Below are 26,645 nucleotides of genomic sequence, written 5' to 3' on the forward strand. Positions count from 1 at the left end.
TACATAGAAATACAGATGTCATGACGTGTTTTTTTAATATAATAAAGACCTAGAAACACCAAACTTAACTATCAATTATTCTAGATTCAAATACGATAATAATTAACAGACTGAAACCACGTTCTTGCCAGAAATGAAAACTAAAACCAATGATTTTTCCAATAACCAATTATTACATGGATTTGAAGGTGCCATCAATCACAAACTATAACTTGGAAACAAATTATTTCGATTCATTTGATGTAGAGTGATCAGTGGATTCATTTGGTATACAAATGGTGGATTCATCTGCCCCATTTTCCTTAGCTTTCTCACATTCTTCTAAGAATTTCTTGAACGAATTATTGACATAATCTACTGCCCCTGCAACAGTCATGTTTTCGACCAATTTGTGGGGAAATATTTCCTTCCGATAGTCTCCACATAACACTGCAGCCATTTGCACCAACTCCTCTTGGAACTCACTCAATTTTGACTCGTCTTCCACCTCTGCCTCTCGCAGTTTCACCAGTTGAGGCAAAGTTTCTGCAGTCAACGTTACATCCAGTCAATATTATTTAAAGACTAATATCAACATTTTTTAGAATGAAGGCATCGGTAGTGCTACATTTAAATTGGGTCAGAATTTCTTCAACCAAATATAAAAAACAAATTTCTCCCTTCTCTTTTTGACACATTATCTGTATGTAAATTATTATATAACTTTATTATGTACAAGCAGCATTATTTTGAAGATATAAAATGATATACAATTACCGGGACAATCAGTTCTTGGGCTCTCTCGGCTAATCACGCCCTCAAAAGTGCCCGCCCATGCATCGCGCTTTGTTAGAAACTCATTCAAATTGAATATTTTTTTAACAGTTGCAGGAATTGAGGAATGCTCAAATTCAGAAGTAGGATATGGTCCTGAAGGCCCTTGTAACACTGCATAATCATCGCTAATTTGTTAATTATTCACTTCAAGAAATATCACTTTTAGCGACAAAAAAAGTAATTGCTTTGGTTGTTTCGAGTAGTTCAGACTTCTCAAAAGTGAATCTTTTTAAGTGAACTATCGAAGTGACAACAAAATGGTTGCAATATTTTCAATAAAAGGCTTACCAGTTCCTTTTTCAATCCAAGGAGATATCATGATGGTCGGAACCCTAACGCCTAACCGGTCAAATTGAAAGTTGTAAGGCTCCGGACCGACTATGCCATCGGGACTCGGAACTCCATTCATCGGAGTTGGCACGTGGTCGAAGAATCCACCATGTTCATCATATATAATTATGAACAACATTTCATTCCACTGTGGACTTGATCTCAATGCTTCATAAACTTCTTTCACAAACTTTTGGCCTTCAAATACATCATGGGAAGGATGATCATCATTTCCAGGAAGTATTTTAAGGTCGAAATATCTTTGTTCAATTACCACATAATTTGGTAACTTTCCCTCCTTACAATGCCTTTTGAAACTAAGATCAAACTGGTGGAAGTTTTTTATGTACTTCAGTTTTCTAAGATTCCTGGAATAATAATATTTCAATCAGCAGTAACTCAGGTCTAAAAATTTGGACATATTAAGCATGTTTAAAAAGAAATGGTAGAATAGGATTTTGACCATCTCATTGAAAATGAATTAACATTCAATATGAGAGTAAGCTAATTATTTTGCGACAATCAATCGCTATCATTTGAGTTAGTCAATTTATGAACTAAGAGCGACATTTTGACAAATGATACCTAACATATATGCAAATAAAGTCAGGCTATAGAATTTTTTTTATTGACTGTCAAATTCGATGAAATGGGACTTGAAACATCTTCTTAACATGACAATTACCTCTATAGCATTAAATGGAAATTTTGAAAAATAACAAAGAAAGTGAAGCATACTTTGTGTTTTCCCTTGCGAGTCTATTTCTTTCGTTTCATTTATTCACTTCTTTATTTAGAAGATAGTAAAATTAGAGTAATGTTATTTTTACATCATGGTTTATAGATTGATGTACAGAATGAAGATGTGGAAAAAAAGAAAAAAAATCAATCAATATAATCAACATCATCACTCTATAAATCAATTTGTAAATCATAAAGTACAAAATACAAATTGCATTATTCGTAAGATTATAGAAATACTCTGATGCAATATTAGAAGTAATATTGTTATGTTTAGCTTCCAATTTTAAGTTGTATTTTAGGAAATATAATTAGGTTTAATTTAGTTGCTTTCATTAGATATTTCCTTATTGAGATAGAATATTTCAAACCCTAAAGGCTATTTTGCATTGTAATAAAGCAACTTTGAATGAATGAAATACATTGATTTTTCTCTCTCAATTTCTATCTTCATCTTCCCCTCTTCCTCCCTCCACCCGCTTTCTCTTCTCCTCTCCTCTCCTCTTTTCCCTTCTCCTACAATTCTCCCATAGCATCCGACATCATACTCATTTATTGAATCGGGCAACATTGACAAGTTTACATCTAATTTGATTATTTCTTTCACATTTTATATTTATGGTATAAATATATAACAATCCCTCACATGAAAAAAATAAGATAAATGAAAATATTACTCTGGAGTATGGTAGAAATCATGCAAGTTTAGGTGTCTATCGGCTTAAACATTGGCTTTGTATATTCTATCTAGCTTACCAACTGTAGAGTGAACTATGTCTTGAAATCTATAATTATAGTTGCAAACTGAGACAATAGAACACACACATGATTTATAGAATAGTCATTGAGTTTTCGTGGTTGTGTTCATTTCGACCGTGGACTTTCCTAGTTTCTTTGAGTGCTCTAGAGAATTCACCTCAATTCTCATAGGAAGCGGCCCCACTTCCACACTCAAATAGGTGCTTCTATCAAGGGTGCACTATATCTAAACACCCCACTGAATATCAGTTATAGTAAGCATTAAGAGCATTAGCTCATTCTCTAATCAATACAGTTGGTACTACGCATCATAGGGAGGGGTTTGGAATAAATCCAATGTAGTACCTCCATACACCACTCCAATAACTTTGTTGTCCCATTGAACCTTGGCCATCGGATCTCCAATTGCAAGGTTGGGTTTCCGTTATAGGTGACCTAATAAATAATAAGCTTTAGCCCATTCCCCTCGATGTTTGTTGAATTAGCTCTCTAGCCAATCCTTTGGTTAATGGGTCAGCAATATTATCACTTGACTTCACATAGTCAATAGCTATAATCTCATCCTTAAGCAGCTAACGCACAGTATTGTGCCTCCTACGAATATGTCTAGACTTTCTATTGTAGGATGAATTTTGGGCTCTTGAAATAGCTGCTTGACTGTCACAATGTATCGAAATAGTTGGAAATGGTTTAGACCACAAAGGAACATCCATAAGAAAATTCCTTAACCATTCAGCCTCCTCACCTGCCTTATCTAAAGTTATGAACTCAGATTCCATAGTAGATCTAACAATGCAGGTTTGCTTAGTGGATTTCCAGGAGACAGCACCGCCTGCCAATGTAAATACATATCCACTTGTAGATTTACTTTCATTGGTATCGAAAATCCAATTAGCATCATAATATCCCTCAAGTATAGCAGGAAATTTGGTATAATGTATTCCCCAGCCTAGAGTGTATCTCAAATATCTCAAGACTCGAATGAGAGCATCCCAATGTTCACTGTTAGGATAATTAGTATACCTGCTAAGTCTACCAACAGCATATGCTATATCAGGTCTTGTATAGTTCATGCGATACATGAGACTACCGATTACTTTAGCATACTCTAAAGTGGAAACACTAGGACCTGAATGTTTTCTCAAATGACAGCTTGCATCATAATGTGTTTTAGCAGGAATACAGTTGTATTGATTAAACTTCTTAACCACCTTTTCTACATAATGTGATTGGATCAAAATAATTCCTTCAGAATGTTTTACTATTTTGATTCCTAGAATAACATCAGCAACACTCAAAATTTTCATTTCAAAGTGCTTGTTCAGAAACCACATCTAAACTAGTTCCCATAATCAGCATATCATCAACATATAAGCAAATTATCACACCACAATTGTTTTCAAATTTCCTATATATGCATTTATCTGTTTCATTTATCACATAACCACTTGATCTCAAAACTGTTTTAAGTTTTTTGTGCCATTGCTTAGGAGCTTGTTTAAGGCCATAAAGGGATTTTTTAAGTCTACATACTTTATCCTCAAGGCCTTCTACAACAAATCCTTCAGGCTGATCCATATAAATCTCTTCTTCTAAGTCTCCATTTAAAAATGCAGTCTTGACATCCATTTGATGTATAATAAGTTCATACAGTGAGGCAATTGCAATTAACATCCTAATAGAGGTAATCCTAGTAACGGGTAAATAAGTATCAAAGAAGTCAACTTCTTCTTTTTGTCTATAGTCTTTAGCTACAAGTCTTGCTTTATACTTATCAACTTAACCATCAGGTTTAAGTTTTTTCTTAAACAACCATCTACACTCAATTGTCTTACATCCTTGAGGTAAGTCCACTAACTCCCAAGTATTATTAGACATAATTGAATCATATTCACTATTTACAGCTTCTTTCCAAAATATAGAATCTGGTGAAAACATAGTTTCACCAAAAGTACTAGGATCATCCTCTACTAAGTAGGTTATAAAGTCAGGACCGAAAGAAGTAGTGGTCCTAGGTCTTTTGCTTCTCCTAATTTCAGCTACTTCTAATTCAGATGACTCATCTTTAACACTAGGAGGAATACTAAAAGAACTGCTTAGTTCTTCAGACTTTTCTTTAAACGAAAATCTATTTTCAAAAAATTTAGTATCTCTAGTTTCAAATATTGTGTTCTTTTCGATCAAGTTATTTTTAGAATCAATGACTAAAAATTTGTAGGCATTATTATGAAAAGCATAGCCTATAAAAACACAATCAATGGTTTTCAGACCAAGTTTAGTTTTCTTAGGTGCTAGAATAGAAGTTTTAGCTAAACACCCCTACACTTTAAGATATTTATATAAAGGTATTCTGTCCTTCCACATTTCATAAGGAGACTTATTATTTTTCTTACTAGGAATTCTGTTAAGAATATAATATGCAGTAAGAAGTACTTCCCCCCCACATGTTAAAAGGTAATCCAGAAGAGCTTAGCATCGATATGACCATATCCTTAAGGGTTCGATTTTTCCTTTCAGCTACACCATTAGATTGGGGAGAATAAGGTGGAGTAGTCTCTTGAATAATGCCATTCTCAACACAAAATTTATCAAAATCTCCTATATATTCTCCTCCCCTATCAGATCTTAAAATTTTAATAGTTTTGTCTAATTGATTTTCTACTTCAGTTTTATATGAAATAAATTTTGAATAGCTTTCATCCTTACTCTTAAGTAGATAAATATAATAATATCGATAATATTCATCAATGAAAGTTAAGAAATATTTATTTTCACCACGAGTAACATATCCTTTTAAGTCATACTTAAAACCGAAGTAGTCCTATCAACACGAGGAAATGGTTTTCTAGCATATTTAGATTCAACACACGTTTCACATTTTGAATTTGGACAATTATCGATTTTGGGAATGTTTCCCAAAGTCATTAATTTTTTAATGGAAGTTTTATTAACGTGTCCAAATCTAGCATGCCACAAATCATAAGAATCCAACAGGTAAACGGAAGAGCTAGATGCTTTATTATTAATCACAGAGACATTGAGTTTAAACAGACTCTCATCTGCATATCCATTCCCAACAAAGGAACCACCCTTAGACAGTACAACTTGACAACTTTCAAATACAATCTTAAAACCCTTTTTGACTAAGATAGATTCAGACACTAGATTTTTCCTAATATCAGGTACAAAAGGACATCCTTCAAATTAAGGATATTTTCAGAAGTAAATCTAAGCGTCATAGTTCCTTTCCCCTCGATTTTGGAGGAGGAAGCATTCCCCATGAACAAACATTCTCCATCTCTAGTGGGAGTGAATGAAGAAAATACACCTCTCGTGCAGCAAATATGCTTGGTAGCTCCAGAATCTACCCATCAGTCTGTCATGTTGCTTACTAGATTCACTTCTGTTACCATAGTAGAGAAATTTCCATCCTCTACCACATGTGCCTGATGCTTCATAACTTTTCCTTTCCTATTTCTGCAATCCTTTACAAGGTGACCTAGTTTATCACAAACAAAATAGTCACCAACAATTTTATTTTTAAACTGGGGCTTAGACCGATTGTTCTTTCCTACAAATTGTTTTCCCTTGTTTCTGCCTTTAAAATTCTGACCCCTTGTAAAATTTCAAACAGTTTTCTTACTGCCAGAACTTCCTTCAATAAGATTAGCCTTGGTATTAAAGTTTGGCCTTTCTTTACATTCTGCCATTCTATTGTCCTCCTCAATTCTGTCCTGATAATTAGATCCTCTAAGGACATTTCTTTTCTCTTATGCTTCAAACCATTTTTATACTCTTTCCAAGAAGGTGGCAATTTTTCAATTATAGCTGACACTTGAAAGCCCTCACAGATTTTATATCCTTCAGCAATAATTTCATGAATTATAATCTGCAATTCTTCAACTTGACTGACCATAGTTCTAACATCATTCATTTTAAAATCTAGAAACTTTCCCACAACAAATTTCTTGGTTCCAGCATCTTCTGTAACATATTTCTTTTCTAATGAATTCGATAACTCTTTTGCGGATTTACACGACAAGTAAACATCATATAGATCTAAAGTCAAACAATTCAGAATATAATTCCTGCACATAATCCTTATATTCCCAATTAGCTAAATCCTCTGTTTCCTTATCAGTAGGATTATCAGCAATTGCAAAAACGGGTTTATCTGATCCAATAGCATCAACGACTTTAAGTGTTGTCAAATAAAATCATAGTTTCATTTGCCATCTCTTCAAATTCTTTCCATCAAACAACTCAGACTTTTTAGAGTACTTAGGAACAGATATATCTACGGCAGACATGACAACTAATTATAAAGATAATTTCACTTTAGATTGTTGGAAAAATAATTAGTGCAATAATGTTTAGAACAATAAAATGCAGAAATATAAAACTTATCATTCGATCGAGTCTCGTGACAACACGATGTCCTAAAGTGAAATTGCTCGTCGATAATTGCTGTGACCTCCGTGGACAATCACTGTCAGGATACAACGATCGTAAACCACTTGTTCAGCAATCACGAATGATTTTTTCAGAACTCTCAATTGTACTCCAGAATATATGTAAAACCCGAGTATAAGAAATTCAGAATATAAAAAGGAGGATTGATGCAAGATGATTTTTCTATTTTTCTTTTTTGTGTGTGTTTTTCCCAAAACGAGATATGGGTTTATATAGACAAGATGGAAGTAACAGTCTCCACCATGTTCAGAGAGTAATGCAGAATTTAATGATTGAGTAGTGGGTGTTTTAATGACTATTAGTGGGTTGTTACAAAAACAAACGGTCAGAAAAGGCTAGTTTTACCCATTAAATAATAATAATAATAAAATAGGATGAAATGTCACATTTTAATATTTGCGTGGGGAGTGACTTGAACCCCTGACATCCCACACAAATATCACATTTCCCACCACTTTGGCACTTCATTTAATTTGATTATTTCTTTCACATTTTATATATATGGTATAAATATATAACAAGAAGTTGTTAGTGGATGAAATCGGATTAACACATACCGTATATGTAATTTAGATACCGGTGTTAAGCATATGTATATGCAATATACAATATATGCAGCTTACAGTATTTGCAGGCAGCTTATCGTAAATGCAACTTATCGTATTTACAGACAACTTACCATATTTGTACCTTATCTTATTTGAAACTTACCATATATACTGCCTACCATTTATGTATTTGTCTGTATTTGCACATATTGTCTTTACTCATTTAGATACTGTATTTTCATATATCGATTTTTTTCACTTTCAAATACCGAAATTGCAGAACATCGTATATGCAATTGCCCAACCGAATGTTAGTAAAAATTTTCTAGATTTTTATTTTTAATATAAACAGAAAGTAAACTTTAAAATATATGAAGTACAAAAAGAATATAATTGCATAAGAATCTGCAAATTGAACAAGTAAGATAAAAATGCAGGAAATAAATAAATAAGAAATGAATTTTTCAACTTCCTTAAAACAGATTCAACCCTAACCGTAAGTGCTTGAAATTTAATTCGGGTGTCTGTTTTTCAGGATACAACGGTAAAATCAGTAGGATCTGAGCACCGCATATACTACTCCGACGAGCTGATTAATATCTGAACAATATCACCATTAAGACGACGTTGACAGAACTTGAGATTATGTATGCAGACAGACGCAGAGAACAATAATATGCAGGCTGTATATTTTCGTGTATTTTTTGGTGTGTGTGTGAAATTGATGGAAATTGAGACTGAATATAATAAATTTTCCATTAATTCTATGGTAATAAACATTGTAGTCACTTTAGTTTCTGCTAGAGTTTTAGTAGTTTCGGACACTCAAAAGTCGGTTGGAGAAAGCAAAAAAATTGCAAAACGTGGCCACTCCAAACGGGCCAATTTTTGCTCTGTTCGGTCCGACATTCATGTACACAGGTCATGCACACACACAAGTTCAAGGTTCGAAAGCTATTTTTGTCCATGATTTGTCCCCTATGCGCACACGTGGAGAGAGCATCTATACTACACATGATTACACCCTTCCAAAGGATAGCCACATAAAGTGGTTCATGCTTTCTTCATTTTCCTATGTGGGACAAATCCTATTTTTCCACATAGACCATCTTCCACTGGTCAACTTTAAGCTCCAATTTCTCATTCACCCGAGCTTCATTTTTTAGAAGTAAATATATGGTTTTAATGCTCTCACGGAGGAGAATGCGGATCAACTTTGATATTCCAAATTGGACTAACGGGTCCCATCAAAAATTGTGCCAAATTTGAGCCATTTACTCACTTTTCCAACAACTCCCAAATGAATGAAAATTGGAAGAGACACGAGACCATAAGACACAAGACATGGACATAAAGTTCAATGGTTGAAGCCTGCATAGGATAGGTAGGTTGATAAGTGTATTTTATATACTTATTCAAAGTGTTAAAACGATTATATTTAGTTGCTTCTCGAATGAATTATGGTCTAAATTATTATATTTTGTGTTGAATAGGTAAAATTCAATGATGGTACAAGGAATTGAAGGAAGAAGAAAAAGTGGACCAAATTGGAGAAAAGGAATAAGTTATAAGAGATCCAAAGTTCGGGGACTAAAGTGCAAATACTCCAAAGTTGTGTTGGACCTCATGATGAAGATTTAAGAATGTTCGAAGTCAATTGGACGAATAAAAATGTCAAAGAGATCAAATTTAGGCAAAACATGATCAAAAATCAATTTCCAACCGAAAAGTTATGCTCTAAATTCAGTCTCATATTGAGACCCATTTTTGACATAGCAAACAATCGAATTGAAGAATGATGTCTAAAGTAAAGTTGTAATTCTTTGAGTTATCTTTTCAACGCATCTTGAATCATCTCAATTGGACATCAGGAGAGAAAGTTATGTTAAAAATACTGGACTATTTGATCGAAAAGTGGCGCCGCGGCGCCATCCTATGGCACAGCAGCACCGCCACCTTTTTTTTACCCGGCGCTGCATTCCAGGTGCCGCAGCGCCACCAATCCATAACCTAAGCACAATTTCAACCCATTTTAGAGTCCATATGAAAACCCTATTCTTCACAAACTGCAAGAGACCTATAAATACTAAAATTCTTACACTTTAAGGGGTTCCACACATTCTAGAGGCAAAAACATTTCTCGAGAGAAAGGATGAGAGATTCAAAGGGAGAAAACAACGTCAAATTCATCGTGTAAAGCATAAATTGGAAGAAGGAGGAACTCTTGGTGTAAGATCCACTTTTTCTTCTACATACTCTTATTCAAAATTCGGTGATATATTCTAAAACAATTTGTTATTGCTCTTCTTTTATTATGAGTAGCTAAATCCATTGTTAGGTGAATATGTAACCCATTTGAGATCCTTTATATTTTCTTATTAAGATTCTTAGTTTTTAATTATTCCATGTGTTGATTTTTGCTATGAATTGATTGCATTAAATTATCTGATCAGTAATTTGATGAATTTTGTGAATCCTTTACGAATAGAGATATAAGTTTAGAATTTAGACCATGTAGTAAAATTCATTACATTGGTATAACGAGTAGATACCAATGCCATTTATTGCGGTCATAATTGAATTACTAGGACAAAGAAATCGTTTAACTAAGTTAAATTTAAATAGAGATATGAAATTTAATTAGTTGAATAGGCTTAATTAGAAATCGAGAGGGGTAAATTGAATACAATAGGGAAATTTGACCGAACATTATATTAGAATTGAGTCTTAATTTGAGATGTAAAGGTGATCAATGGGTGAAATTATTATGCCCTAACGTCCCTTAATTATTTGATTTTACAAAAAAATTGTGTGAGCTTTCATTTATTTTCTAGAATTTAGATTAAAATTCAAATCATTCAAATCATACAACTTCTAATCTATTTCCATCAAATAGTAGTTAAAAAAATTGAATTAAGTGTTAGAAAATAGTCCTCGTGGGAACGATAATTCGAACTCAAAAGGTCCACTGTATTACTTATTATGATTCATCCACTTGCGGGATAAAATCGACAACAAGTTTTTTGCACCGTTATCAGGGCTTATTACTTTTAATCTTAATTTACTTTATTTTTAACTGTTATTTGATTTGTTTATTTCTTTTATTTATAGAAAATTGTGGTCACTGTATGCTCCCTGCTCAAGGCGAAGATCTTGAACCATTTGATTCGGAGATAGAACGGACCTTCAGACGAAGACGTAAAGAACAAAAACAAAACCAACATCATCAAATGGCTAACAATCAACAGATCCCGATCCCTATTTAGTCGATTGGACAAATGGCCGCAAGAGTAATGGCACCACCGGAATAGAAGCATGAGTGAGGGGAAATAAATGAGGGTGATTTGCTAGTATCAATGTTCTTAATGCCTATAGCAGCACCCACGTGCTCCAGTATTGTGTATCCAGATTTTGGAGTGAATAATTTCCAGATCAAGCCAGATTGGATCAACTTGATGAGCAACACCCTACAATTCTACGTGTTACCTCATGAGAATCCAAACACGCATATCTCTAGATTTCTCAGAAACTTTCAGAACTTTCATGCTCCAGGGGTCAATGAAGATGCTAAACTACAACTATTTCCATTTATATTGAGAGATGCTACATTGGAGTGGTTAGATGCAGAGCCTCACACTAGCATTACTACATGGGAAGAACTAACCAGGAAATTCTGCAATAAATTTTTCCCACCGATGAGAGTAGCTAAAATCAGATCGGAGACTCAAAATTTTCAACAGAAAGAAGGAGAAAGCTATCACAAGGCATAGAATAGATTTAATGAGCTGATGAGAAAATGTCCAAACCATGGAATCTCTCTAGGAAACCAAGTGCAGTACTTCTACACCGGACTAACACCACTGTCAAAATCTCAAGTTGATGCCTCTGTTGGTGGATCAATCATAGGGAAATCAATGCAACAAATCATGGACCTATTTGAGTTAATTGCCACCACACATTTAACGTTCTCATCAGAAAGAGTGGTACTACCAAAGGCAGTAGAAATGTATGAATTAGACAGCACAACATCTGCCAATGCACAGATTGCAGCTTTAACAAAACAGGTAAAGTTACTTATAAAATTGCAAACATATGTAGCAAATGCAATAATGGCGAGTTCAACATGTGAGAATTGTGGGTGAAATCACGCTTCAGAGAGCTGCATGATGTTCACTTCTTCAGAGGAACAAGTAAATTTTATTCAAAATAGCTCCCGTAATTTCAACTCATATGGTAACAATTTCCAGCGAGAAAGAAGACTAAGTTTGGGGGAGATGTTTCAACAATATGTGCAGAAGGAGAACAAGATGTTCAGCAAATTGACACAAACTTTCAAAATCAATAGGCATCCATCAAGAAACAGGAGACACAAATTGGTCAGATAGTGCAACAACTTGCAGAACGTCCATAAGGGACTTTGCCAGCCAATACAATGATAAATCCTAAGGAACAGGTGGTGGAAATTAAAATAGTGGAGAACGATCTACTCAGGGCCCCGTAAAAGTTAAAGCGTATGTACCTCTACTTCTGTTTCCCCAAAGACTTCGAAAGAAGTCGATGGGGAAAAATATTCATGTCATAAATATAAAGAGCGAGGTAGAATTGTTAGAGATCACTACAGAGAGACTCAAAAGAAAAGATGACCACGAAGTGATTGATGAAGCTACAAGGGTAGAAAATTTTGCTCCAAGCCCAACTAAAAATGGAAAAAGTACAGAAACGTTAGCCGCCAAAACAACAAGTCTAGACAAAGCTTACATGCCTCCCATTCCTTTTTCTCAAAAGCTCAAGAAGAACAAACAAGACGCAAATTATGAAAAATTCCTTGATGTTCTCAAGAAGCTCCAAATCAATGTTCCGTTTATTGATGCGATACTACAAATTTCAAGCTACATGAGTTTTTGAAAGAGATGTTGACAAAGCAAAAAAGCTTCCAACGTTTGAAATTGTGGGACTAACTGAGGAAAGTAGTGCAAGAGTCTAGAGGAAATTGCCTCATAAATTGAAGGATCCAGAGAGTTTTACTTTATCAATTTCAATTGGAAATTCCTGTTCAATTAATGCATTGTGTGATACCGGTGCTAGTATCAATCTAATGTCGTATTCTACTTACAGGAAATTGGGACTAGTTGAAGTCAACTCAACATCAATAACGCTACAACTAACTGATAGAACAATCGCAAGACTACTGGCAAAGTTGAGGATGTACTCCTATACTAGAAGATCGAGACATTCCAATTATATTAGGTTGGCCATTCTTAGCAACAGGACGAACTCTTATTGACATGGAGAAAGGAAAACTAATCTTGAGGGTAGAGGACAAGCATGAGATATTCAATAGTTACACTCAATATAAGAAACCTCCCAATACAACAGATTGCTGTAGAATTGATGAAGAGAGCCGCCTGATCAACGAAGTTGTTAGAACAAAAAACCAAATTTTGGGAAACTTCTTGGTAGAGATAAGAATGGACAAATCAAAATTTGGAGAGCAAAAAAGTGCTGCATAAATGAAAATTGCACAAAGTGTAATGATGGAATAACTTGGTTTGAGCCACCATGATAAATCAGCGGCACAAGTCAAGCTAATAACTTAAAAGAAGCTGTTCTTGGGAGGCAACCCAAGCTTTTATTTTATTTTATTTTATTTATTTTGTTTTCAAAGTTCTAGAATAATTTAATTTTATAGCTTATTCAGGAATCATCACCCATATCCCTTTTACCCATAGGTCTTTAAGTAATTAAATTGGTTATTAGATGTTTGAGCTAAGTAACTCTTGTTCAATGAGTTTAATTTTTCCAAATTTAATTTTTCAGGAATATGACGTCGTGAAACACTCAAACCAACATATACATGGAGAAAATGGAATAAATCTCAAGTTTGCGGGAGAATGTGGAAGAAGAGTCGATCAAATGCAACACCAAGGCACCTCAACATCATAGGCAATACGAACATTTCAAGGAAGCCTCCTCATTTTTCTTTAAATTTCACATTGAGGACAATGTTTAGTTTAAGTTTGGGGGTGTATTATTAATTGCCTAATTGCCCGCCTAAAATTTTTTGAGTGAGTTAGACATTTCGGCTTACAATTACATTTTACTTTGAGATTTGGTGTTGATTTATAAACTGTAGATAGGATGCATGCTAGATTAATTGAAGCTTAACCTTGTAAAACTTGATATTATACATGCACTAGAATTGAGTATGATACTGTAATGAAACGAGTTGATTCATTTGTTAGATAGGTTGATTTAATTGGACATAGATGCTTGACCTAAACGATAATAAATTATCTATCGTTAGAACAAATTTAGCACAGTTTGTGGATGATTTTACAGTTGTAGGAAGATGCGGATATGAATGTGGATTCTATGTGTGAAAATTTACGTGTGGATTGTCTTAGACTAACATGATAAAATGAGGTGATAGTCTTAAGTTGGAGGTCAGTTTGTTTGAATAAGTGTGTAAAATGGGCATTACACTAATCAAGGCATATACATTTGAAATCTAAAACTTCCCTTTGAAGTCTTCATGACTCAAGTAATTAAGCCTGCAAGGGTATCATAAAACCTAGTGCCCTAAAGTCGTCTGACTTGGGAGTCATTGGTTTAAAGTTCGCTACAAGAGTCATTTAGAAGGCAATAAAAGATGAAGCTGCACTTGAAACAAAACTTGGTTCTCTTCGAAGCCTTTTTTACTCGAGTTAGTAAGTTTGTGAGTGTGTTTAAAACCTGGTGCCCTAAAATCATCTGATTTGGGAGTCATCGACCTAAAGCCTGTTACAGGGGTCATCTAGAAAGCTTAATGGAGAGAATCCAAAAAAAAAAAGTAAAAAACAGAAAAAGCAAGTGCATGAAAAGAGTAAAAGCACTAAATACCTTGATTAAACCCTAACACTTATTTGAGAGAATTTAACTTTTGATACAAGATAATTAGCTAGTTGAGTTATGGCGGTCAAAGCAATTAAATAATTGGAGAATTTCTGTTCACTGAAGTGTTGACTTGCAACTAATAACGTCCATTTAAACTCGAGTGGGTAGGGATAGTAATGAAATATTCAACCTTAGATTACACACTGAGAATGAGTGAAAAAAGAACAAGTTTGGGGTGTGTGAATCATACGAGTGATGAAAGGACATATGTGACCATTAAGGGTCGAGAATTGAAACAACTTGTGCAGTCATGGTTGATTTCTTAATTTCTCACACACACACATGTCGATTTTGCATTGAAAAAGTAGATATCGATCTGGTATTATGACTCTGAAGCATGTTGTAGAATAAATATCAAAATCTCGAATCCTAAGGTTAAAAGCTTGATTGTCTAACTAATTATCCCATGCATGATTGTGAATTGGTAGTTATTTAGATGATGATTTTGTTTGAGGACAAACAAATATTTGAATTTGGGGGTATTTGTTAAGTATAATTTATGCACTTATTCAAAGCGTTAAAATAATGATATTTAGTTGCTTCTCAAATGAATTATGATCTACATTATTATATTTTGTGTTGAATATGTAAAATTCAATGACGGTACAAGGAATTGAAGGAAGAAGCAAAAGTGGACAAAATTGGAGAAAAGAGCTAAGTTATAAAAGATCCAAAGTTCAGGGACTAAAGTGCAAATAATCCAAAGTTGTGTTGGACCTCATGATGAAGATTTAAGAGTGCTCGGAGTCAATTGGATGAAGAAAGAGGTCAAAGAGATCAAATTTAGGCAAAACATGATCAAAAATCAATTTCCAACCGAAAAGTTATGCTCTGAATTTAATCTCATATTGAGAACCGTTTTTGACATGGGAAACAATCGAATTGGAGAATAATTTCTGAATCAATGTTGTATTCTTTTGAGTTATCTTTCCAACTCATCTTGAATTTCCTCAATTGGACATTGAGAGAGAAAGTTATACTAAAAATACTAGAACAGGTGTGTGCTATTTGTTCGAAAAGTGGCGCCACGGCGCCGGGAGATTCAGAGAGGTGGCGCCGCAGCGCCATCCTATGACGCTGTAGTGCCACCACCTTTTTTTTATGTGGTGCTGTGGTGCCGCATTCCAGGCACCGCGGCGTCCCCAATCCGTAACCTAAGGGCAATTTCGGCTCATTTTGGAGTCCATATGAAAACTCTATTCTTCACACACTGCAAGGGACCTATAAATACTAAAATTCTCACACTTTAAGGGATTCCACATATTCTAGAGGCAAAAACGCTTTTCGAGATAAAGAGGGAGAGATTCAAAGGGAGAAGACAATGCCAAATTCATCGTATGAAGCATAAATTGGAAGGAGGAACTCTTGGTGCAAGATCCGCTTTTCCTTCTACATACTCTTATTCAAAATTTGGTGATGTATTCAAAGATAATTTGTTATTGCTCTTCTTTTATTATACATAGCTAAATCCATTGTTAGGGTGAATAATGTAACCCATTTGAGATATTTTATATTTTCTTATTAAGATTCTTGGTTTTTAATTATTCCATTTGTTGATTTTTGCTATGAATTGATTGAATTAAATTATCTGATCAATAATTTGATGACTTTTGTAAATTCTTTACGAATAGATATATGAGTTTAGGATTTAGACCATGTAGTAAAAGCCATTATATTGGTATAACGAGTAGAGATACCTATGCCATTTATTGCAGTCATAATTGAATTCCTAGGACAAAGAAATCATTTAGCTAAGTTAAATTTGCATAGAGATATGGAATTTCATTAGTTGAATAGGCTCAATGAGAACTCGAGAGGGATAAATTGAATACAATAGGAGAATTTGACCAAACATTATATTAGAATTGAGTCTTAATTTGAGATGTAAAGGTGATCAATGGGTGAAATTATTCTGCCATAACGTCCTTTAATTATTTGATTTTACAAAAAAATTGTGTGAGCATTCATTTATTTTCTAGAATTTAGATTAAAACTCAAATCATTCAAATCATACAACTTTTAATCTGTTTCCATCAAATAATAGTTAAAGAAAAAATTGAATTAAGTGCTAGAAAATAGTTCTCGTGGGAATGATAATTCGGACTCAAAATGTCCACTTTACTACTTGTTACGATCTGTCCACTTGCGGGATAAAATCAACAACATAGGTATTACCCTTTGAACATTTCCTTGTGAAAGCATATTTACTTTACTAGTTGACTAGTAGAGGTGTTGTCCTTGAACTGTTCCACCGTTTATGTAAACAATGATATACTCCACTAAGGATTTTTCCTAACACAATCAGTTCTCATTGTTATGTTCGTTTTAGCCATGAACATATGCCTGGTTCAATAAAAGTTCTTAAGAATTGAGCCCCACACAATTCTCTTAGAATCGGCCTCACTTCTCTCTCACATAAGTAATTTCTTATTACAAGTAATCTGCATTACTTGGTCCAATTTTTTACGCATAAGAATCATTAAAAATCTATTGCTTATCCTCCATCCTTACTAGCATCATTGTTACATCATAGGAATGGGCAAGAGGTAACATCCCCACAGTGATTTTATTAAATCTTTACAATTAGGTTGTCCCTTTGAACCTAGATCTTGGAATCTTCAGTTAATTAGGTTGGGTTTCCTTTATAATGACATCCATTCAAGGGCTTAAGTCACATTCCTTTCGATAATTTCCCAACTAACTCTCTATTTAATCCTTTAGTTAGCGGATCTGCAATGTTATCTTTTGATCTTACATAGTCAATAGTGATAACTCTAGTTGAGAGTAGTTGTCTTATGGTATCGTGTCTACGACGTATATGTCTAGACTCACCATTGTACATGTTACTCTGTGCCCTTCCTATTGCTGATTGACTAACACAATATATGCAAATTGCTGGCACAAGTTTTGACCATCTTGGAATATCCTCTAAGAAGTTGCGCAACCATTTCGCTTCTTCACCATATTTATCTAGAGCTATAAACTCATATTCCATCGTAGATCTGGCTATAACTGTTTGCTTAGAAGATTTCCACGATAGGGCAGCACCTCCTAATGTGAACACAAATCCACTGGTGGATTTTGAGTCTTTTATATCAGATATTCAATTAGCATTACTGTATCTTTTAATGACCGTTGGATATTTGGCATAATGTAGTCCATAGTTAAGAGTATATCTTAAGTAACTTAGTACTCTTACTATTCTTTTTTAGTGATTAGCTCATGGATTACTCGTGTATCTACTCAGTTTATTGACTATGTAGACTATATCTGGTCTTGTACAACTTATCAAGTACATTAGTCTTCTAATAACTCTTGAGTATTCTACTTAAAAGATACTTTCACCTTTGTTTTTAGATAGATGTTAACTTGTATCTATCAGTGTTCTAGCCAAGCCAGTATCATCATTATTGAACTTTTCTAAAATTTTGTCTGCATAATGTGACTGACTTAAAACAAGTCCATCTGATGTTCTTGAGATTTTGACCCCAAGTATAACATCAGCTAAACTCGTAACTTTCATGTCAAACCTTGAATTTAACATATTTTTAGTGGATTCAACCATCTTATTGTCATTACCAATAATAAGCATGTCATCAACGTAAATACACAAAATAATATAACCATCTTTAGTGTCTTTGACATAAACACATTTGTCATATTCATTGATTTTACATCCACTCTTCATCATGACATTATCAAATTTTTCATGCTATTGTTTGGGTGCTTGTTTCAATCCATATAGTGACTTTACCAATTTACAAACTTTCTTTTCCTACCCTATGACAAAAACCCTTCGGGTTGTTCCATATAGATTTCTTCTCCTAAATCTCCATTTAAAAAGACAGTTTTAACATCCATTTGATATCCTTCAAGATTTCGCAGAGCGGCAGTCGCAAGTATCACCCTAATAGATGTTATTCTCGTCACTGGAGAATACATATCAAAGTAATCAATGTCTTTCCTTTGTTTGTAACCTTTTATTACTAATCTGGTCTTGTACTTTTTGATAGTTCCATCTACTTTTATTTTCCTTTTGAAAATCCATTTGTAACCTAGTGGTTTGCTTTCTAGAGGAAGATCCACTAGCTCCTATGTATGATTTAGTATGAGATTTGTTTCACTTTTAATAGCATCCTTCCATTGAGGTCATTCTGACAAATTCAACTTCTTGATAACTTTAAGGTTTACTTTTTAGCATATAAATCAGAAAAGAAGGACCATACGATTTTTCTGTCATTTCTCATTTGCTACATCTAACCTCAGTCTCCTCTTCTAGTTCTTCGTCATGATTATTTTCAGTTATAGTCTCATATGTTCGTTCGGAGGAGCTTGCTTTCTCTTTGAACTTGTATGGAAATACATATTCAAAGAATGAAGTATTTCTTGATTCCAATATCATTTTTTTGTGTATATCTAGGATTTTATAATCATACACTAGAATTCGATAAGCACTACTATTGTATTCATAGTCAATGAAGATGCAATCTACTGTTTTTGGCCATCTCCTTACCTTCTTTGGTGTTGGAATGGCCACTTTAACAAGATACCCCCACATTCGTAAGTATTTATAGGAAGACTTTCTTCATTTTCATAACTCATAAAGGGTCTTTTCCATTTTTTTTCGAGGCACCTTATTTAAAAAGGTAATTTGTTGATAACACAGCTTCCCCCACATGTTTTAAGGTAACCCGAAACTTACTAGCATTGCATTCATCATTTTCTTTAAGGTACGATTTTTCCGTTCAATATCACCGTTTTGTTGCGGTGAATAAGATACGGTGGTTTCATATATGATTTCATTTTTTGCAAAGAATTTAACAAATGGTGCTTCATTCTCACCACCTCGATCGCTTCTTAACACCTTAATTTTTTTATTAAGTTGAGTTTCAACATTATTCTTATAGAGAATAAATTTATCTATGGCTTAATCTTTACTTTTTAGCAAATACACATAACAACATTTGGTGCTATCGTCGACAAAAGTAATAAAATACTTGTTGTCATCTCTTATTTGTACAAGTTTTAAGTCACATACGTCACTGTGAATTAAATCGAGTGGTTTTGTGTTCCATTCAATTGATTTAAATGATGATCATGTCAATTTTATCTCAACACAAGTTTCACACCTATGTTTGGAATTAATATGGAACTCAGGTATGCAATTCAAGTTGACTAGTCTTCATAAAGTATTATAGTTAACATATCCTAGTCTACCATGCCACAAATCGGAAGACTTGATAAGTGTATTTTTGCACACTTATTTAGGTCACAAATATGACTGAATAACGAGCAAAATGATTGAATTGTGACTTAATCTCATTACATTTGTGAATTGTAGGGAACAATGATGAACATGGTGAAATTCAAGAGAAAAACGCGAAAAAGGACTAAAATGACGCAAAGTGAAAGTTCAGAGACCAATGTGCAATTAACCAAAAGTTGACCCGATGAATAAATCAAGAAATTGATTAAGCCAATTACCAATTGACGATATTTTGGGATGATGGAATGAAAAGAATGAAGAGAAGATGCCAAAAAGTGAAGGAGTCAAGTGGGAGGACCAAAATGCAGTTGGTAGCACTATGCAGTCGCATAAAGGCATGCTGAAGACAAAAAGGCAAAAAAAATTTACTCTATGCGACCGCATAAAGTTATTAGGGCAAAAATACAGTTTCCTTTTTTCGCCGAAACTCTTATGGAAACAATATTTTTAGGGTCCTATATAAACAAAATCTCGAGCAAAAAGTAAGGAACGCCGTTTTTACAAGTTTTTGGGAGATTTTGAAGGAGAAACAAGGAGAGAACTAGAAGATAACATCGTGCCAAGTGAAGATTCAATTGAAGATTGATTCGAGTGATGACGTTTCTTCAAATATTTTTATGTTTTCTTCTTTTTAGCATGTTAGACTAGATTTATTATTGCTAGGAGATCGATGAATCTTGTAATACTACGTTTGATTGTTGATTTGGATTTTTGACGTATTTAAACGCAATTTTCAGATTTGATTGATTTATTACGCTTTTATTTTCATATGATTATTGTGCATGTAATTATATGATTGTGGTGGCCTATTTTATGCATTCGAAAGAAGAAAAATAGGTTTGACATAGTATAAATCATCATAGGGTCCGATAGGGGATAGAAATATACCTCTATGCCTTGTATGAATCATTGGATATTCATGACTTTACAATGCACTTCGGTATATTAGTATTCGTCATAGAAATATAGACAAATCATATATTGGGATATGTTTGGCATTGCTCGAGAGAGATTGCTAAATTAAAATAGGAATATTGATTCATATTTTGTGGAACCGTATGTCAAATGTGCATAATTGAAAATTGAACGGGTATTGCTTGGGAATTCGTGATTCTAGTGCGTTAGTATATTCATTAATTCCATAAACTCGAGTTAAATTGCAACCAAGTTATTTTGCATTTAGTATAATTTTTCATTCATACTTGCATCAAAGTTTACATCTTTTCAGTTAAAGTGCAAAACGTCAATTTGATTTTCGTGTTTCGGTTAAGGTCATAATAGCTTAAATTGAATTAATTTAATCCTTGTGGGATCGATACTTGGACTCATAGTCCATTTTACTACTTGTTAACGAACAGTACACTTGCGATGGATTTTAAATTGGAACAAATAATTTCGCGAACAAGACTCAAACAAAGAAACAGAAAGTTTGCTTTACTCATTTTCAGTTTAATAACTATTACATTCAGCTTAAACATATCATCGAAAACATAACCTTTTTCGACAAATATTTTACTTTTCGACAAAATAAATTTGTCTGACTTAAATACAATGTGAAAATCAAGCTTATTCAAAAGTGATCCGGACACTAGGTTCTTGCGAATTTTCGACACAGATAGCACGTTGTTGAGAGTTAGCTCCTTTCTTGAAGTCATCTTCAAAACCACCTTTCCTTGACCTTTGATTTTAGAAGTTGCTGAATTTTTCATAAATAACTTCTCTACATTTTCAATTGCTTCGATTGCAGCAAACAGCTCCTTATTAGAGCACACATGACTCGTAGCACTGATGTCAATCCACTACTCTTTAGGGTTTGAACCCACCATGTTTACTTTAGAAATGACGGCTAAAAGATTTAGCTCCGACACATCTTGTGCCATTTAGTCAACCACATTTGCTTCTTTCTTCTTCTTTGGCAATTTGCACTCCAAAGACTTATGGCCTACTTTGTCACTATTGAAGCTTTTTTATTGAAATCTCTTCTTAGAAAATTTCACCTTTCAATCCTTGCTTAGTCTTTTTGCCACCGGATGACTCAGACTTGTTTTTCTGGGTCTTACTACTTTGACCAAGCTCCACAACATTGGCTTTAGCCACACCAGGATTGAACCACTTCTTTTTAGAATTCTTGTTGTCTACTTCAATTCAAAGTCTAACAATTAGTTCTTCAAAGTTCATTTCCTTTCATTTGTGCTTTAAATAATTCTTGAAATCTTTCCACGCGATGGGCAATTTTTCAATACTTACAGACACTTGAAAAATTTCACTCAAAATCATCCATTCGGCATAAATTTCGTGAAGAATTACTTGAAGCCCTTGCACTTGACTGATAACTATTTTGGAGTCCTCCATTTTATAGTCTAAGAGTCTGCGACAATAAACTTTTTAGCCCCGACATCCTCAGTTTTATATTTTCGGTTCAAAGACTCCCACAACTCTTTAGCAGTTTTCATACTACTATACACATTGTATAGCATGTCTGTTAAACTGTTCAAAAAATATGAATGCTTCCAAGCATCAAGTGCACTGACTGCTTGAACATCTCACTCTCCTTCATTGAGTTTTGAATCAATCTCAGTCAAAAATCTCGTAAAATTCAAAGTGGTCAGGTAAAATAGCATTTTCTATTACCACCTTTTGAAATTCAAGTCATTGAATTTCTTCGATATTTTTCCATGATTAACCGAAACATTAATGGTATGGCCATTTGTTGGAGCCACATTTTGACTCATGACCTGACTTGGCAATTTTGCCATAGTCTGAACCACAATAGAGTTTGGCCCTTTAGCTACTGTAGAGCCCACAGTCTGATTTTCAGTAGGCACAGTTTGGGTCACATCCATGTTAGTCGATTCGATTGCCATTTCTGAAAGTCAAATTAAAAAAATTAGTTTATAAAAATTAAGAGTATAAGAAACCAAAATTTTCCTTTGAATCTGTTTTAAGTTTATTGGAAATTAGTGTTACTAGTGGATGAAATCGGATTAACACATACCGTTTATATAATTTAGATATCGATTTTAAGCATACTGTATTTGTAACTTATCGTATTTGCAAACAACTTACTGTATATACAGTTTACCGTATTTGCAACCTACCATATTTGTAAGCAGCTTACCATATTTGCACATTATCGTATTTACAGGAAGCTTACCGTAGTTGCACCTTACCGTGCATTTGACCGTATTTGCACATATTGTTTTTACCCATTTAGATACTGTATTTTCATATACCGATTTTTTTCACTTACAAATATCGAAATTGCAGAACATCGTATATGCATTTACCTAACCGAATGTTAGTAAAACTTTTAGATATTTTTATTTTTAATATAAACATAAAATAAACTTTATAATATATGAAGTACAAAAAGAATATAACTATTTCCCAAGATACAACGGTAAAACCAGTAGGATCTAAGCACCGCAGATACTACTCCGACGAAATGATTAGTACTTGAACAATATCACCACCAAGACAACGCTGAAAGAACTCGAGATTATGTATGCATACGGACGCAGAGAACAATAATATGCAGGCTGTATATTTTCGTGTATTTTCTAGTGCGTGTGAAATTGCTGAAAATTGAGACTTAATATAAGATAAATCTGTCATTAATTTTATGACAATAAAAAATGGAGTCACTTCAATTTCTACTGAAGTTTTAGCAGTTTTAGACACTCAAAAGTTAGTTGGACAAAGCAAAAAAATTGCAAAACGTGGACTCCGTTCAATCCGACATTCGTGTACGCAAGTCGCGCCCCCACACAAGTTCAAGGTCCGGAAGCTATTTCGGTATGTGATTTGCAGCTCCTGCGCGCGCGAACGTGGAAAGAGCCTCTATGCTATACATGATTACATCCTTCCAAAGTATAGACATATATAAAGTGGTTTGTGCTTTCTTCATTTTCGTATGCCGGACAAATCCTATTTTCCCACATAAATCATCTTCCAATGGTCAACTTTGAGCTCCAATTTCTCATTCACTCTAACTTCATTTTTTACAAGTTAATATATGGTTTTGATACTCTCATGGAGGAGATCACGGATCAACTTTGATCTTCCAAATTGGACCAATGGGTCCCATTGAAAATTGTGCCAAAATTAAGCCATTTACTCATTTTTCCAACAGAAGTCTCATTTTTTCCCTAGTATTTCGTGAGTCTCGAGGTACATTTATGTAATATTTTGTTGACACATTGATTTAATTGTTAAGAAAGCAATGTAATCGCCCACTTCATGGCATCAATAGTGGCGGATTTAATAGGTGGCCAGCTAGGGTGGCCGCCATAGCTAGATTCGTCGGGGAGAACTTTCTTTTGTTGGTAATAGATAAAAATTTTAGGTTATATAATTGGTAGTACCTCTCCTCTGCTTAGTTGGTTAGTGCTTCCTTTTATATATTGTGAGTCTTGGGTTCGATTCCTTCCCCTCCATTTCATTGTGTAAAATTTTTATTTCTGCAATATTTACCAAAATTAATTCCCTAAGGAAAGGATTCAAACCTATAACTTCTAGAGTTAGGATGTTTGGAAGCTTAACCATTATGGTAATGGTTGAATTTTGAACCTAAATTTAACAGAATAATACATGTTAAGACTTTACAAAAGGTTTTTTTTTTTCTTTTTAAATATCTTATGCGTTAATAATTTATAAGATATGACTTATGAGTATTGAGTTTTAATTTATGTGTTATTTGAGAATTTGTCTACTGTGAATTGTTATATAAAAAATTAATTTGAGTATCGTGAAATGTGAATATGTGATTCATGAAAATTGAAAAATGAGAAATAGGAGAATTTATAATTTGTGATGAATTGGTGTTGAGAATTGAAAATTGAAACTTTAATTATATTTTAAAATGAATTTTAATTACGTTTAATCTTTGATTAACGTTCAATTCTCATACTAATCATAGAATGATTTTTTCAACGGAATTTTAATCTAATTCTTGTAATGGTGTATCTAATCTCTCAACTACTTTTAGTCAAGCAAACGATTTGTTCAGCATTGATAACACAAAGAAGTCTTATGTATCATGTAATTTATATTATTTCGAATTGTATGGAAATATAATATGATATAAATATACGATTTTTACGTTTTAGTATATTTATATATAGATCGAAGAATTTTTAATATTATTTAATTTAATATTAATAAACGATCTCGCCATATGACCGTTAACTATTGACAGACAATGGCCAACGATCAATGACCGCGTTAGCTGAGTCGAAGTCCTGGATTCGCCACTAGGTATCAACGTAACAGATCAAATAATTTTCTGACTTGGGAAATTTGGAATTAGCTATGCAAAAGTAGGGAAAATTAAGGAAAATACTCTTGTTTTTAAAATTTGTGAAATTTTGACATCTTTTATGAACCCCATAAAAATTATGAATCAATTTATATATAATTCAAAAAAATGATAATGTAAGTGAAAATTTTGATTACCTGTAGAACAGTGTTGCTGGAGGGTATTGGTAGTATATTCCAAAGTCAAATCCAGCCTCATCCAAGGATTCAAATATAGTTTTCTGAGGATACCCTGCAATTAAATGCTTTGTGTCATTACTAGTGGCACCATGAGAAGTCGCTGAATGCACAAAGAGCCTATTAGGCTGCGTGGACGCTGGCATGGCTGCGAACCACCGGTTGCACACTGCGAATTCCGACACGAGCTCCTTGTAAACGGGGACGGCCTCCGGCTTGAAACCGTTCATGACGGTATCCGACATGCCCTCTTGAATTCCTTCAGCATTCTGTGCAAATCCTTCCATGGTAGGCTGGAGTTTCTTGGAAGCCAAGTCTTGGCTCCATGGAACACCAAATATTTGTTCATAAATGGCTTGAATGGAATGGCCAGGGTCAAGATCCACGTAGAGAGACCGGTCACCGAAGAAAACCCGGTTCGCGCTTGGGTCCGAAGTGGATAGAGGATTGGATTCAGCTCCTGTTACACCATTGATTTCAGGGTTTAGAGTTTTCATCCAACCTAACATGTGATCAAAGGAACGATTTTCTTGAACTAATACAACTATTGTCTTGATGGGGCTTGGATTTGAAGTTTGTGAAGCCATTCTTGATTTGGTTTGCTTTCCTTTCCTTTGATGTGATGAAATGTGATTGTCAATTTTTTTTTGTGTGTTGGTTAAAATCCTTTCTTATAAGTTTGTTGGTGAGCAGAGTTCTACTCTGCCAAGAAACTAAAAGAATTAGGATAGCGGACTCTAAGAATTAAAAAGAAATTCTTTTATAGTAAAAATTCATGGCAATTGTCAATTTTCATCTCATTCTCTGCACAATATTTATTTCATCACGAAACTTAGATTAGAAATTATTAGGGATAGGTACTTTTTAATTTGTCAAATCCAACTATATATTAATGGAGATTTTACTAACTGAAGCAAACGTTCTATGCACAGTGATAAACTTGAATCAAGCACCATAGACTGGTTCTGGTTTGGCATGCTCCATTTCTTTTATGCTTTAGAAAATAAATATAAACTGTATTTTTTTTTTTTTGTGTTTTTTAATTCATGAAATAAAATAAGGTTTAATTAGAGCCTATTTGGGAGTGATTTTGGGAATTAATTTTTTGACCGATAGGAGAAAAGTGGATCTACCTATAAGAGAAGAAGTCAAATATGACGGTTGGAATAGTGAAATAACGGTCAAAAATTCAATTTTTTAAGGTGAAAAATCACTCCTAAACAAGCTGTTATTCTTGTTGGCAAATCTCACCTACGGATTGAACAAATCAATCGATTATTTTATGG

The 26,645-nt window shown here is 33.9% G+C and overlaps 1 protein-coding gene across 1 annotated transcript; it reads right to left on the reverse strand.

Annotated features, from left to right (window-relative positions):
• LOC111385448 (non-specific phospholipase C4-like) lies at nucleotides 1-26,043 on the reverse strand. Its single transcript, XM_023009839.1, has 4 exons — nucleotides 25,321-26,043; nucleotides 1,105-1,514; nucleotides 757-927; nucleotides 1-525 (listed from the first exon to the last, which is right to left on the reverse strand). Exons 1-4 carry the CDS (start codon nucleotides 25,944-25,946, stop codon nucleotides 224-226), a joined length of 1,509 nt encoding a protein of 502 aa, XP_022865607.1. The 5' UTR covers nucleotides 25,947-26,043; the 3' UTR covers nucleotides 1-223.
• Between the last annotated feature and the right edge of the window lie 602 nt (nucleotides 26,044-26,645).

This window comes from Olea europaea, chromosome 3, assembly GCF_002742605.1.
Source record: "Olea europaea var. sylvestris chromosome 3, O_europaea_v1, whole genome shotgun sequence".
Classification (NCBI taxonomy): domain Eukaryota; kingdom Viridiplantae; phylum Streptophyta; class Magnoliopsida; order Lamiales; family Oleaceae; genus Olea; species Olea europaea.